Source organism: Pantherophis guttatus, chromosome 2, assembly GCF_059756535.1.
Source record: "Pantherophis guttatus breed Tessera chromosome 2, ASM5975653v1, whole genome shotgun sequence".
NCBI lineage: Eukaryota > Metazoa > Chordata > Lepidosauria > Squamata > Colubridae > Pantherophis > Pantherophis guttatus.
In genome coordinates, this window is record NC_142064.1 from 140,134,247 (window position 1) to 140,147,912 (window position 13,666).

The 13,666-nt window shown below is 36.4% G+C and overlaps 1 protein-coding gene across 8 annotated transcripts in view; it reads left to right on the forward strand.

The window, feature by feature from the left end:
- LARP4 (La ribonucleoprotein 4) overlaps nt 1–13,058 on the forward strand; it is a 34,522-nt gene extending 21,464 nt beyond the window's left edge. For all 8 annotated transcript variants that reach the window (XM_034412435.3, XM_087886926.1, XM_087886924.1 and 5 more), the window contains 7 exons: nt 641–744; nt 3,802–4,035; nt 4,126–4,174; nt 6,680–6,838; nt 7,942–8,060; nt 8,424–8,592; nt 9,761–13,058. In XM_034412435.3, coding sequence (XP_034268326.2) covers nt 641–744; nt 3,802–4,035; nt 4,126–4,174; nt 6,680–6,838; nt 7,942–8,060; nt 8,424–8,592; nt 9,761–10,102 — 1,176 coding nt within the window. In that variant the 3' untranslated portion in view covers nt 10,103–13,058. The remainder of the gene's footprint in view (nt 1–640; nt 745–3,801; nt 4,036–4,125; nt 4,175–6,679; nt 6,839–7,941; nt 8,061–8,423; nt 8,593–9,760) is intronic.
- Nucleotides 13,059–13,666: the final 608 nt, after the last annotated feature.

Here is a 13,666-nt window from a genome sequence, read left to right on the forward strand (position 1 = left end):
CCAACTCAATTGTATGGTTGTTTTTGCAGCAGTCTTTATGCTAATGCTGTAGTCATAAAATGAATCCATTCATTCCTATGGGCAGTTTTTGTTAGAAACCAGAAAAAGCATTGCAGTCACGTGACTGTGGAATGCTGTAATTGGCTATAAATGTATGCCGGTTTCCAAGTGCCTGAAATATGGATCATGTGACCATGGGAATACGCCAGGGGTGTCAAACTCAAGTCCTGTGGCCCGGATGCGGCCCATGTTGTGCTTAAATCTGGCCCATGGGACCAGTCTGGAAACATCAAAGGACTGGCTCGCAGTGCCTCTGCAAGCGAAAACGGAGCTTGGGGGGCTGTGCCCACCTCGGCCACCCCCAGCCCCACCCACCCCTGATCTTCCAAGGTCAAACAAAACCCTGATGTGGCCCTCAATGAAATTGAGTTTGACACCCCTGGAATATGCTGTCAGAACTCCAGAACGGGATCATAAGTAGATTTTGGAGGATTCTATCATAACTGTGACCATTAAGCAAGAAGGATTACCTATACTTCCTTGGTTTTAGCTGTGCAGCTGTTAAAATTGCAGTTCTGAGAATTTGTATTCAGTTATTTGTTTGCAGTGAACCTCATGATATATGTCGTGCTTACTTCAGGCTCCGTTTCCGAATGGTGGATTTCTGAATGGCTTCAGTTCACCAGGTTCATACAAGACAAATACTGCAGCATTGAGTATAGGTCGCCCATTCCATAGAAATCGGTAAGAAAGTTGGCACCAACATTTTTGGAAAGTAAAACTTCTGTGTTTATATTGGACAATCACCAAACTGATTCAATAAAGGAGTGTGGTTATTTTATCTGTACTCATAAGTTAATTCCTGTCAATTCCTGCTTCAGTTTCATATCTGTATTATATTTTCTTCAGTTTTATACTGTATTTTTCGGAGTATAAGACTCACCTTAGTTTTTGGGGAGGAAAATAAGAAAAAAAAATTCCGCCTCTGCCTACCAGCATCCATTGGTATTCATCTGGCTAGCGTCCTGTCAGTGTGTGAGAGAGTTGAGGGCTGTTTGGAAACTGAAACAGTATTTTCTGTGTGAGCAACAAGGAAAGAGAGAACAAGGAACTTGGCTGTGGCTTAGCTCAACTGTTCTGAAGCTGCATGCTGTGCTGATCTCTGAAACTAAAACTGAAACTCCTCTCTGCTTGTGTTTTGCTTGTATTTACTACCACGTTGGAAACCTGCTTTTGGTATTGTATATTTACTTCATAAATTCTCTTTATATTATATATAAAGAGAAGTTATTGAATTGTGCTGAATCAGTTACTTGTGTGTGCTTTCTGGATGTGATTGCTGCTGCAAACTCTGACAGTCCTTGCAGCAAATAGCGAACAGCCAGGTCAGCTTTAGCACATTATTGCAGCCTGATTCAGCACGAGCAGCTGATTGGTGGGTGGATCGGAATACCCTGGAATACCCCCAATCAGCTGTTCGTCTGTAGGAATTGCCACAGACCATTGCCGCCTCTGTGCCAAGCATTTTTCGCTACATTCGGTGTATAAGATGCACCCAAATTTTCACCCTCTTTTGGGGGGGGGGTGTCTTATACTTCGAAAAATACAGTATTTTATTTTCTTCGTATCTAAAAGAAGTAGTTTTGCTTTGAAAATTTTTTGGGTTTTGAGTTTCACAGCTGCAAACAAAGGCCCTTTGTTTTTGGTTTTTTTAGTCTACATATTATGTTTGATGAGAAGAATCATCTTTAACTTACAGCAATTTTTTGGTCTACATTTGTTTTAATCTAAAACTAACTTCATTTCTTTTTAGTTAATTTCATTGTGTTCTTGTGGCATATCTGTCATTGGATGTTGGTGATAATGTTGGTGATCCATTGTGTTAATTATGATACCCAAATCATTCTTTTATTTTTAAGTATCTTCTGACAACAGGTCATTTTAAGAAAATATTTTTGAAATATTTTTTCTTGAATTGAAAATTCTTCATTTGCTCATTGCTTATAGAATTTGTTTTCTTACTTTCCCTAAGAAGTCATTTTTCACAGCTATGGTAATTATTTGTTGCATTATTTTATAATCCTAACAGTTTACCAAAATCCTGGTGTCATTGAGGCAGCCTTAAATGAAACAGAATAAATAAATAAATGAATGGTGGAAGAAAAAAAATAACACCAGTTCTTTTACAAACTGTCTTGAGTTGTAAAAGAACTTCACTAAAGTAATTAGAAACTTATACTCACATTTTACAGTTTGAGATTGCAATGCATATGTTTAGCAGTTCCCTACCCATGTATATCATTGAAATCTAATCATAGAATTGCTTGTTTTGGACCAAGAGTTTGGTGGATTGAGGCAGGGGGGAAATCTTGGAATGTGCCAAATAGGTATGTTAAACTTTTGGGAGACAAATATTCCTGTGATGTAAGATCAAAGCACTTTTTAAAAATGTCTGCCTGTGACAACTTGGCAGAGGGCTTTTTTTAGTGCAATGATGTGCTATTTCAAATCTACTTAAGAATCCTTGTTAAAGGATTGGAACTTTGCTTTGGAACTTCTTAAGAAGGAAGAAATATATTTGTTTTGTTTTATCCTGTGTACAGATAGTCCTCGACTTACAACCACATTTTGAGCCCAAATTTTTTGTTGCTAAATAAGTAAGTTTTGCCTCATTGTATGAACTTCCTTGCCATAGTTGTTAAGTGAATACCTGTGGTTGTTAAATTAGTAACATGATTGTTAAATTAATCTAGTTTTCCCATTGACTTTTCTTGTGAGAAGTTTGCAAAAGGTGATCACATGATTCCGGGACATTGCAAATGTCATAAATATGAACCAGTTGCCAAGCGTTCCAAATTTTTATCATGTGACCATGGGAATGCTACAATGGTCGTAAGTGAAAAATTTACAAGTATTTTGTCAATGTTATAGTAACTTCAAACAGTTACTAAACGAATGGTTGTTAATCAAGGACTACCTGTATTTATCTATCAACTAAGTTTCATATTATGCCACTGAATAGGGATAGTGGGAAAGGAAGATAGAGAGATCCTTGGTTGTCTAAACTTTAGGTGGCTGTCCAACCCCCAAATGAAAAAAGGAAGTATTTGATTATTATTCCTTAAATTCAAATCTAACTAGAAAAGGAAAAGAAAATGAAATAAATGTGAGAATATTTATTTGAATTTAAGAAAGAAATGGACAAGATGGTAAGTCAAAATAGGGAATGTTTATGTAATTGGAAAATGTGACATTACATACTTGTATAGTCATGTCTTTCTGCTCTTAAGTATATGCTCAGTGTAATCTCTTTAACATCCATAGCAATATACCATCCATATACCGTCTCGTTTTACATGATTGAATAGTTGTAACTTAAAGTGTATTACCTGAGATGCAAGAAATAGTTTTTTGATGGAAAGCATTTTTGGAAATTATTAAACTTACTGAATTTCGTTCTATTATTCATTTCTATTATATGATACTAGTTTTCCTTCCTTCCTTCCTTCCTTCCTTCCTTCCTTCCTTCCTTCCTTCCTTCCTTCCTATTTAAACACTAAGTTAGTAATACATTTATTAATTACCTAGGGAAGAGTTGTGGTTGGAGAGTACTGTTTAGGAATTGATTTGAAGAAATGTTCTTGCCAGTTCTTGACAAACAGATCTATGTAGTTACAATAAAAAAAAAAAAATACTGGCACATTTCTTTGTATCTTGACATCAACTTCCTCTGAGCTCTTTTGGGAAATTTATTTGTGTTGTGGGAGGAATTTATTCACTTGTTTTTATATGTCAATCCAGCGTGAAGTCTCATTTCCGGTTGGCAAATAGCTCAGAACACTCATCAGAAGGACCCTCCACACACAGTGCTGTCTCAGTAGGTGATGGACACTTGCATAGAACCACTTTACGGAATTTTCAGCCAGAGCGGCAAACAAGTACACTATCAGGACATCAAGAGCCAAGCTACACACAGAAGGAGTCTCAAATTACTCATGTAGAACAAAATGGTGATTATGGCATGGGAAGAGGCAGGTAAGGCCTTCGTATTATTATGTCATTAATTCATATCACATATGAATAAACATAAAACATTCACAGACACTTTTCCTTACTAATTTGCAGAAGAAACCTTTTCAGAGGTCGGAGGAGACGGGAAGATGACAGACTATCAGTAAGTATTTACTTTTACTGCAGTCATATCAGTCACCAGCTGATGAGAATGATACTGACATCGTGAGAATTGTATGTGAATTTTAAAAAATGCTTTACAATGTAAAAGTTTTGCTTATAAATTGGACTACAACAAGAATTCAGGCAATCAAACTAACTTTCAGAAGTATCACATATCTTACTTTTTCTGTTCGTTAAATATTCGTTTATATGGCTGCAGAAACATTTTCACATAAGCAAAGAAATTCATCTTATATGTGCTTGAAGTTATGATGAATCCCCCCTCCCCCCAAGTTCTCTTTGAAGTATTCAGACTCCTGGGTTTAGAGACTGAAAGTTTACTGTCCCAAAATTGTTTGGGTTTTTTCCCTGAATGCAATGATGCAGCAATTCTGAGGATGATATGATATAGTTTCCTAGAAAGAAGTATTCTGAAACAGGAAATGGTTGGCAGGTTTTCAGATCACCTGAATTGACACATTCTAGAAGAATAAAAGAAAAAATTTGCAGGGAACATATTACCACATGTGGTGGACGTGCCCAAAAGTAAAACAATATTGGAATAGAATAAGAAAATGCCTGGAAGAGATAACCAAACAACAAATAGATATGAAACCAGAATTATTTTTATTAGGAATATTTACAGGGAATTGTGACAAAAAATACAATATTTAATTTTACACATCACAACAGCAGCAAGAATAATGTACGCACAAAATTGAAAGAATAACAATGTACCATCAGAGGAAAATGTAATAAGGAAAATCTTAGAGAGTGCAGAGATGGATAGACTCACAAAAGAAATAAAAGATAAAGAAGAAACAGAATACTACATGGTATGGAATAAATGGTATAAATGGTTAGAGGATAGATGTAAAGGTTAAGGAAAGACTAAATGAGGAAGATATAGGAGTTAGAAATTAGTAACAAACTTGTATATATGGAAATGACACAAAATGTATGATTGTAATTTAATATATTAATATATCAATATGAATAAAAACTAATGGAACCACATGTACAGTTAAAGGTAAATTGAAGGAGGGGGAATGAATACGCAATAGAATATTGAATATATGGAAATGTTGTAAAGAAGAAAACTTAAAAAAAAATTAAACTGTTTAATAAAAATTATTTTAAAAAAAAGAATTTGCCAAGAAACAAGAGAATATTTGTCATTGGAATGGTGAGATTAACAATAGTAATAGAATTTAGACTTATATATTGCTTCCTAGTGCTTTGCAGCACAATGGAGTATAACCTATTATATTGATGATAAACTAGAGAAGATGTAAAATGGGAAGACATGGGGAAAGTTTTATTGGAACTCAATTTGCTATAATTCAGTTCAGGTAATATACAAGAGGATCCTTAGAGTTGTAATCTTGAGGTAACAATCAGGTATAAATGTAGTCCTTGACTTGCAAGCACAATTGAAACCAGAACTTCCACCACTAATGATGCAGTCATTAAGTGAGTTGCACTCGATTTAACCACCATTTTTCCAATCTAGCTTCCGCATTGATTTTGCTTGCCAGAGCCTCCTGGGTGGGTCACAAATGGTGATCATGTGACTCGGGGATGCTGCAACCATCATAAATACTGGTTGCCAAGCAGTGGTGGGTTTCAAAATATTTTACTACCGGTTCTGTAGGTATGGCTTGGTGGGTGTGGCATGGCTTGATGGGCGTGGCAGGAGAACAATACTGTAAAATAGATGGGGGTGGGGCCAGTCAGAATTTTTACTACTGGTTCTCTGAACTACTCAAAATTTCCGCTACCGGTCTCCAGAACTGGTCAGAACCTGCTGAAATCCACCTCTGTTGCCAAGCACCTAAATGTTGATCATGTGACCGCAGGGACGCTGTGTCTGTTATAACACCCCTCCAATCTAGCTAGAGATGCCATCACAAAGAGGCCTCAAAGAAAGCCAGGTCTCCAGCTATGTAGGACTTCAGAAGTGATCATAGGCACTTTGAATTATACTCTGGTGGAAACAAATTGGCAAATGGTGCAGTTGGAATATTAGTATTATATATCAATATTGGGTTGTCCTGGTTAATATGAGAGTGGTTTCATTGTGTACTAATTGTAGTTCTAGGTGGTCTTTAAAAACAGTCCCATGTTGAGTGCATTAAGTAATCCACTCTTAAAGACCAATGCCATGAGTGACTAGTCAGCGTTGGCTATTCTAAAATTGACATCTGTCCATCACCAAAACTGGGCAGAGGCCCTCCTGACCATAGCTTTGACTTGCTCCATTAAAAGCAGTGCATAGCCTGTTGGCATAACAGCTGCTTCTGGGAAACACAAGCTCATCTACAGCTATAGCAAATAATGTCCTAGAGTCAGTCAGCTTTTGAATATTCAGCCATTCCAGAATTGCCAATGCTAAATTGCTCCCTAATAATTAGGATTGGGTACAAATGTCTGATGGCATTCTCTGGTTTTTGCAAATAAGATTAATGAGAATAATACATATTAACATGCTACTTCTCTTTTTTAGCGACCTCAGGCTTCAGTTGAAACCAAGACTTTGACACCAAAGTTTGACTTGCTAGCCTCAAATTTCCCTCCATTGCCGGGCAGCATGATAAAAACACAAGGAGATCCTGTTCTGGAGAATAGGATGTCAGATATAGTTAAAGGAATAAGCAAAGAAAAGGTACTTAATTGTATTTTTTTCACATTCTCTCTCTCTCTCAATTTTAATCTTACATGACAGTTTTTTATCGTTATATTATTTGACAATGTTAAACATGCTTAATTCATCCTTATTACATTTGCTTGAACCCAAACAATAAATATTGTTTATATTACCTTTATAGGAGCAAGAGCAAAACGGATAGCATTTGCAAAAGTTGTTTTTTGCTTAATTTATATATAGTATATATTTTAAAATTCAAGAAATTAAAGCCTTAGTACATTCTGGGCTTACACCAGTACAGTGTAGGAAAATGAAATTTTATTTTAAGGTGTTCTTTTCACATCCAGCATTAAGCAAAAATTGTTGAAAAACGTGGCTTACAGTTCTTCAGCCACACATTACTGCCCAGTAACAAATGAACAAATCTCAATTGGGACCTGCAACGTTGTTGCTAAGTGACATGGTTGTAATTGAAACATCTCATAACTCTGCATAACTTGTCTGTTTCGCTGCATTTGATAAGTAAATTACCTGCAGTTGTTGAACGCAACAAGACATGAGTGTGACTTTCCAGTTGCTGGCTTTCTCAGTGACTTGGTTTGTGAGAGGCTGGCTGTGAAGCATCAACCATCTCCTTTGCGCTGATTCCCCGCTGGAGCCCCAAGCCAAATGGCACAGACATGTCTTTAGGCCCTTAGGAAAAGATAGTCTGGTTGGGGCCAACCTCACATTGGGAGTCAAGATATTCCAGTGGGTAGGAGCAACAGCAGAGAAGGCCTTCTTCATTCCCCCAATTCCATTGCTTTCTGTCTTCAATCTTAGATGAAGCTGCACTAGGCCTTAAGATAGGGTTGATGGAGCCCCTTGTTCTTGTTTTAAATGTTTTTGGATTGAGCCTTGCTCATATTTGTTGATTTATTTCCAAATATGATTTATTTATTTCCTGCACTACCCACTTTGATCCTTGCTACTTGGGCCACAATAAGTTGTCTGTCCTTGATCTCAATGCTGTGAGGTGGCTTGTGGCCTATATGATACCTAATTTTTCTTTTCTGTAATAACATACTTAGTTTTTAACCTGTACTTTTGCAAACATTCTTTCTTCCCTTTTGCTTATTTAGGAAAACAAAGATTTGACAGTTAGTTGTCTAACATCCACTCAGGAAGAGCAGGGCCAAAGTGTTGTTCAGCCTGTCACGAATGCCAGTTCTCCCTATGGGATTGATCTTCCTGGATTAAGGTATGGAGATTGGTCTTCCAATTACAAGTATTACCAATAAATATTTTGTATGGCAAGAGAAGCACAAATATATTTTTGTGTGTTTTAGTTCTAACACCAGTAAAATTGGCAAGTTTTCTCCTAACGTAACCCCCAGACAGAAAATACTATGTAAGTTGGATTCCTTTTGAATATTTTAATTCAGGTCGCTGTCTTAATCAACCAACATTGAAAGCATAGTTGCCTTTATTTCCAAAGCAGAAAATTAATCTGTTTGAAAATGTCTGTGTGCTTCAAAGCAATTCATTCAGTTATTTTGTTTTTTAAAAAGTCTTTCTGAAGTAAATCAGAAAGATGTCACACAATTCTGAATGTTTTTTCTAGTGCCACTCAGCAAGAGAAAAAATTGGAAGAGGTTCATGTGCACAAGGAGGCTGCAAGTCAGACTTCCCCACCTTCATCTGTATGCCCCCCCAGTACTGTAAAATCACCGAGGACAAATACCATTTCATCCACAACCAATGCAAACCCAATGCCTGCTGTAGTGATACAGGTAAGTACTGCTTTCAATCATTTTGGATAGTTTTAATAAACCACCTTCCAGATACAATAGAGGTACAGAATGTAACCTTTAAAAATAGCCTGAAATAAAAATGTCAGACTCACTTGGATGAAAATGGTAGAAAAGCAAATATAGGTAATCCTTGACTTATGACCGTAATGGAGTCTGTCCATTATAGTAACAAGTCTTGGTGGTTGTTAAGCAAGGTGCCCAGATGATTGCCTTGCTTAACGATCACCATCCCTGCTCTCCTGAACACAATCATTAAGTGGAGAAGTGGTGGTGGGGGAAGGTGTCTTAGGGTTGGGCTAAGCCCGTGAAAGCCCATCCTAGGATCGTCTGCCCTAAGTTTTTCAAGGTTCCACCCCACCCCGAGGCACCCTGTGCTACTCTATCTGTCCCTTGAGGAGCTTTCAGGCCCTGGGTCTACTTTCCTACTCCACTGGGTATCCACAGGGTTTGGGGCTGCTTCCCACCTCACTGGATCCCACCCTCCTCCCCAACTCTTGTCACTGATTGTTTATTTGCCATCTAAAGACTCCCAAGCTCACATTGGAAAATGAGAGTAAGCTACTCCACCCCCTCAGCATCTCTAGGCTGTGTGGCTTCATCCTGAAAGTTAGCACCATTTTTAGAATAGCTGCAACATGGCTACTCTGAAAATGATACCCACTTCCTGGATAGAGCCATGAAGCCCTGCAGGTATGCTGATGGGCAGAGCAGCCTGCTCCCCTTTCCCAAGTGGACTATGTAGCAAGGCTCCATGTACAGCAGCTTCTTCCAGAAGATCTACACTGAAAGGTAAATGATCGGGTGATGGGGCTAGGAAGGAGGGTATGGGAGACAGTGGGGTGAGAAAACAGGGAGAGCAGGAGGAGGAGGGAGATACGCTACAGTCCCTACGGTTGGTCAGAATCTGCCTGAATGTTGTTCACATGACCACAGGGTGGCTGTTGGAATTATAACTTTGGAACTAGGTTGTAAGTAGCTTTTCCAGGATCTGCCATAACTTAAAACAGTTGCTAAGCAACTAGTTGTAAATTAAGGACTAACTGTATGTACAATTGCTAAACATAGCTTTAATTTTAAATTGTCACTAGCATATGCCCCTTGATTTTGTTATATTAGAGGCATACTAAAGTGTTTTTCTTTTGGTAAGGAACCTCGGAAGCTCAGTTATGCTGAGGTCTGTCAGAAACCTCCAAAAGAAGTACCTTCTGTTCCTGCTCAGCCACTTAGGGAGCTGCGTTCTAATGTAACCTCCCCTGCCAAAACAGAAGAAAATGGCACCCATGAGAAGGCTGGAGAGAAGGCACATGAAAAGTCTGAAGGACGGATGAATGACTTGGCTGTTTTCAGAGGCAATGGGCCTCCCAAAGGAGCTGCAGGAAAAATCAGGGAACAGAGGCGCCAATGTGGACGTAGGTCTTCTCCTCAGGGAGCGCCTCGGCGAGTTGGCAAGGAACAGTATATGCCACCGCGATCACCAAAGGAAAATTGATCAAACTTTTTATTTAATCAGAACTGTGAACTAAAGAGCAGTAGAGGAGAAACTGGCCAGCTCAGAGAATAAATATAGGAAAAGTGGACAGTAAATTGAAGAGCACAGGGTTTGCAATGTGAGAGAGCTTAAAGGGATCCCAATATTCATCTCGAAATGATACAAAATGCTGGAGAAATAGAATCAATATAAATATGATAAAGATTATAATTTTTGTAACTTTCTGTTTTTAATTTCCTGTTTGAATTAGATTTTTGCATTAAGAACTAGCTTATTAAAGATGAGGAACAAATACACATATTAGCATGTTTCTTACTTGAAGAGGGGGCAAATATTTTTTTTGGAAAAAAACTGTAAAAGTTATAAATTACTTCTAAAAATCTATTTAAGGTATGGCTTGTAAGATGACATGTATGCCATTAATGGCCTTGCATTACAATTCAGCCCCAAAACTGACATGCTTGGTCAGTATGAATGAGTGTAGCCATATTACCTGTTATGTCATGATTTAGTCACTGATGATAATTAATTGTACTACTGTAGGATTTTGTGTTTTGGAAATATAGTCTTTGACTTTACTACTTTTGGTCAGCTTTTAAAACTATGATTTTACTCTGGAGTATGCAAACAGTAAGATTAGTAAACAAGAAATAGTGGGTAAGGTTTTAATTTGTTCCAGCATTTTCTCTAATTAGGATTAGCATTTTTTTCCATTGGTTTAATATTTTCTCTGATCCTTTATTACAGAATTAAGCACATCTAGCTGGAATGTAGTTATTCGGATACTAATGCAGAACTAAAAATAGGGAATGTGAAACTTCATAGTAAACATTACCTTGGTGCATTGAATTGAGATTTTCAACTTTTTAATATTCTCAATTCTCTAGAAGGAGGTAAGATAATTTGGGGGGGTCTGACTTCAGTTTAACAAATAGAGTGGCCAACCTAGGGCCATACTTTGATATATTGAAAACAACTTTTCTACTTGAAGGAGTTTCAAACTATACCAGAAATCAGATTTTATTTAATGGGGAGACAAAACAAAGATTCTTAAATTTCCCTGTTTGATAGAGCTGATAACTGAAAATTAACTTACTTTGGAGAATATTGGCAAGAATATTAGGATAGATTTATGTTAATTAGAATAAGAATGTGCAACAAACAAGCTGATGATTATAGAATTTAAGAAAGTAGGACAATTACAAAACATCAATCTTGCAAAATCAACATGCTAGACTTCAAAGTTCTGTATTAAAGTGTTAGGAGAAAGTATATTGGATTCTTTAGTTGGTAGCAAATAAACGAATTTAAAGACATTAGTTGTAAACACTGGAAAACTCAGTTATGAGATACCACCATGCATTTTTAGTTTGTGTGTTAGTGATAACTTTAAAATGTCAGTGGCAGATAAATAATTAACTGTGAAAATGGTAATCTTCTGATTTTTCTTAGCCAGAAAACTTTTGGCAGTTTCTTATTCTGTAGGCATTCTCTATCAATGGCTTTGAGAACACTCATATCTATTTTTTATATATACAAACACACATATACATATATACATATACAAATATATATGTGTGTGTATGTATATATATATATATATATATATATATATATATATATATATAGTCAGATTTGTCATTTCTCTAACTTATTCAGCTTGGCAATCACTTTTTTTATTTGATTGAGAAGTGTAAATGTACTTAAGGTAGTTGATATTCTTTTTCTATGCATGTTATTAATCATTTCTCATTTTGAAGTAACTGCTGGCCTTGGCAGACTTTACATTAAAACAAATAATTGATCACGTCTTTTAAGTACAAACCCACTTTGGTTTACTCATAATGCTATTTTTGCTGAATATGACACAAAAGGTGAAGTACTTAAAATGTTAGGAATTCTGAAAAATGTATAAATACTTCATTTTAAAAGACCCATAATTCTGATTATTGCACTTGGAATGGAAAAAAGGTTGAACTGCTATACTGTACCGTACTTGTTTTTAGGATAGATAAAAGCACTGTGTCATTGCAAACTAAAGATGGATTTGAATTAACAGTTGCTGGGAGTTATTTAAAAATGCTTCCTCTTCAAGAAGAATGCAATTCTGTGGGAAGATCCTACTTTAAAAGTTACTTGGCAATGTAAGGATGTGAAATCTAACTCTGTTTATATGTCCATGCTTGAATGGAATCTAGTATTCAAAGACAGATCAACTAAATGTAATTCTTTTCTTTACTGGATATTGAAACAAACATAGCTCACAGATATTTTTTTGTGAGGGAAAAAATTGATTGTGGGAAAGGATGTGTTGTACATCCTGAAGCTTATGTCTGCGCATGTGTGCTTTCCCCACACAAGTGGCTCTTGTGCAATGTATGTGTAAAGTGTGTAAAAGCAGCTTTTCCAATGTCAGATTAATACCTTGGAGGGATTTACAAAAACTGAAGTGTTTGATAAGCGTTTCCTCAGTTAACATCTTCTCCACTCTCCTACAATATCCCTGTCTATTTTGTTACCATAAATACCCAAATCTGTAAATTTAGATAGAAGGAATGATGAAGTAAAAAAACAACCACCATATGCTATATGCTGTTAATTCAATTACTTTTGAGTAACAAAGTTATTTGGGCTAATCATTATTCTCAGAGAGTGAATTGGATTTTCATCAGTCTTCCCATATTACTTTAGAAATGAGACATAATAAGTTTTTAGATTCAATGTCTGGGCAATTTTACTATCTTGCTGTAAGGATGTGCAATATTGGCAGTGTTTGTTTTCTGCATAGCTGTGCATTAAATGTAAATGAGCAAATCGACATTGTTAAAACTGAAAGTTGATATATTGACCAACTTGTAAATCATTATCCTCTGTCTCGGCAATGGTTGAATGTAAATGACATTGACAGTATGATTTATACTGGTAAATGTAATAAAAGGAGCATTTTCATTGTAAATATTGGAACAGCAGAGATGAAGCTGATGTTTGCATTTCATAGAGCATCAGTGCCAAAACTATCAACTAAGAGAACAGTTGTATTTCCCTTTCAATAGGTCATCATTGGACGTACATGCCTTTTACCCTTAAACTTTTGATGAAATATAATAATATGCAAGATGATAACGATCACAATTACCTTTGTTTCCTGAACTTGTGAAAGGAGATCTTCATTAGCAGGAAATTTTGGGTTTTTTACACATTTTGTACACATTCTGTATCTTTAATTTTATTCAATAATTCTGAGCCATGGTATTGTACTTCTCTAAAAGGGAAAAGGAGAAGATTCTCTGTGGGTGAAATTTGTATTTCTATTTGTTTTCTCTCCCCCCCCCCCCCCCAAAGTAGCTTGGAAAGTTGTGATGCTGTTTTAACAGATTAAAATCAAACTCTTCTTATTGACCTGAAGATATGGGCAGATCAGTAGCAATTAAGTGACTTAAGCAATGCTTTACTATAATTTAAATAGCTATGGCCTTATTACTTCGTCAGTATCAGCTAAATGTCTGAATATATCCACTATTTTTATTGTCATCAAGTGAACATTCACTTGGGTAAAAATTCCTG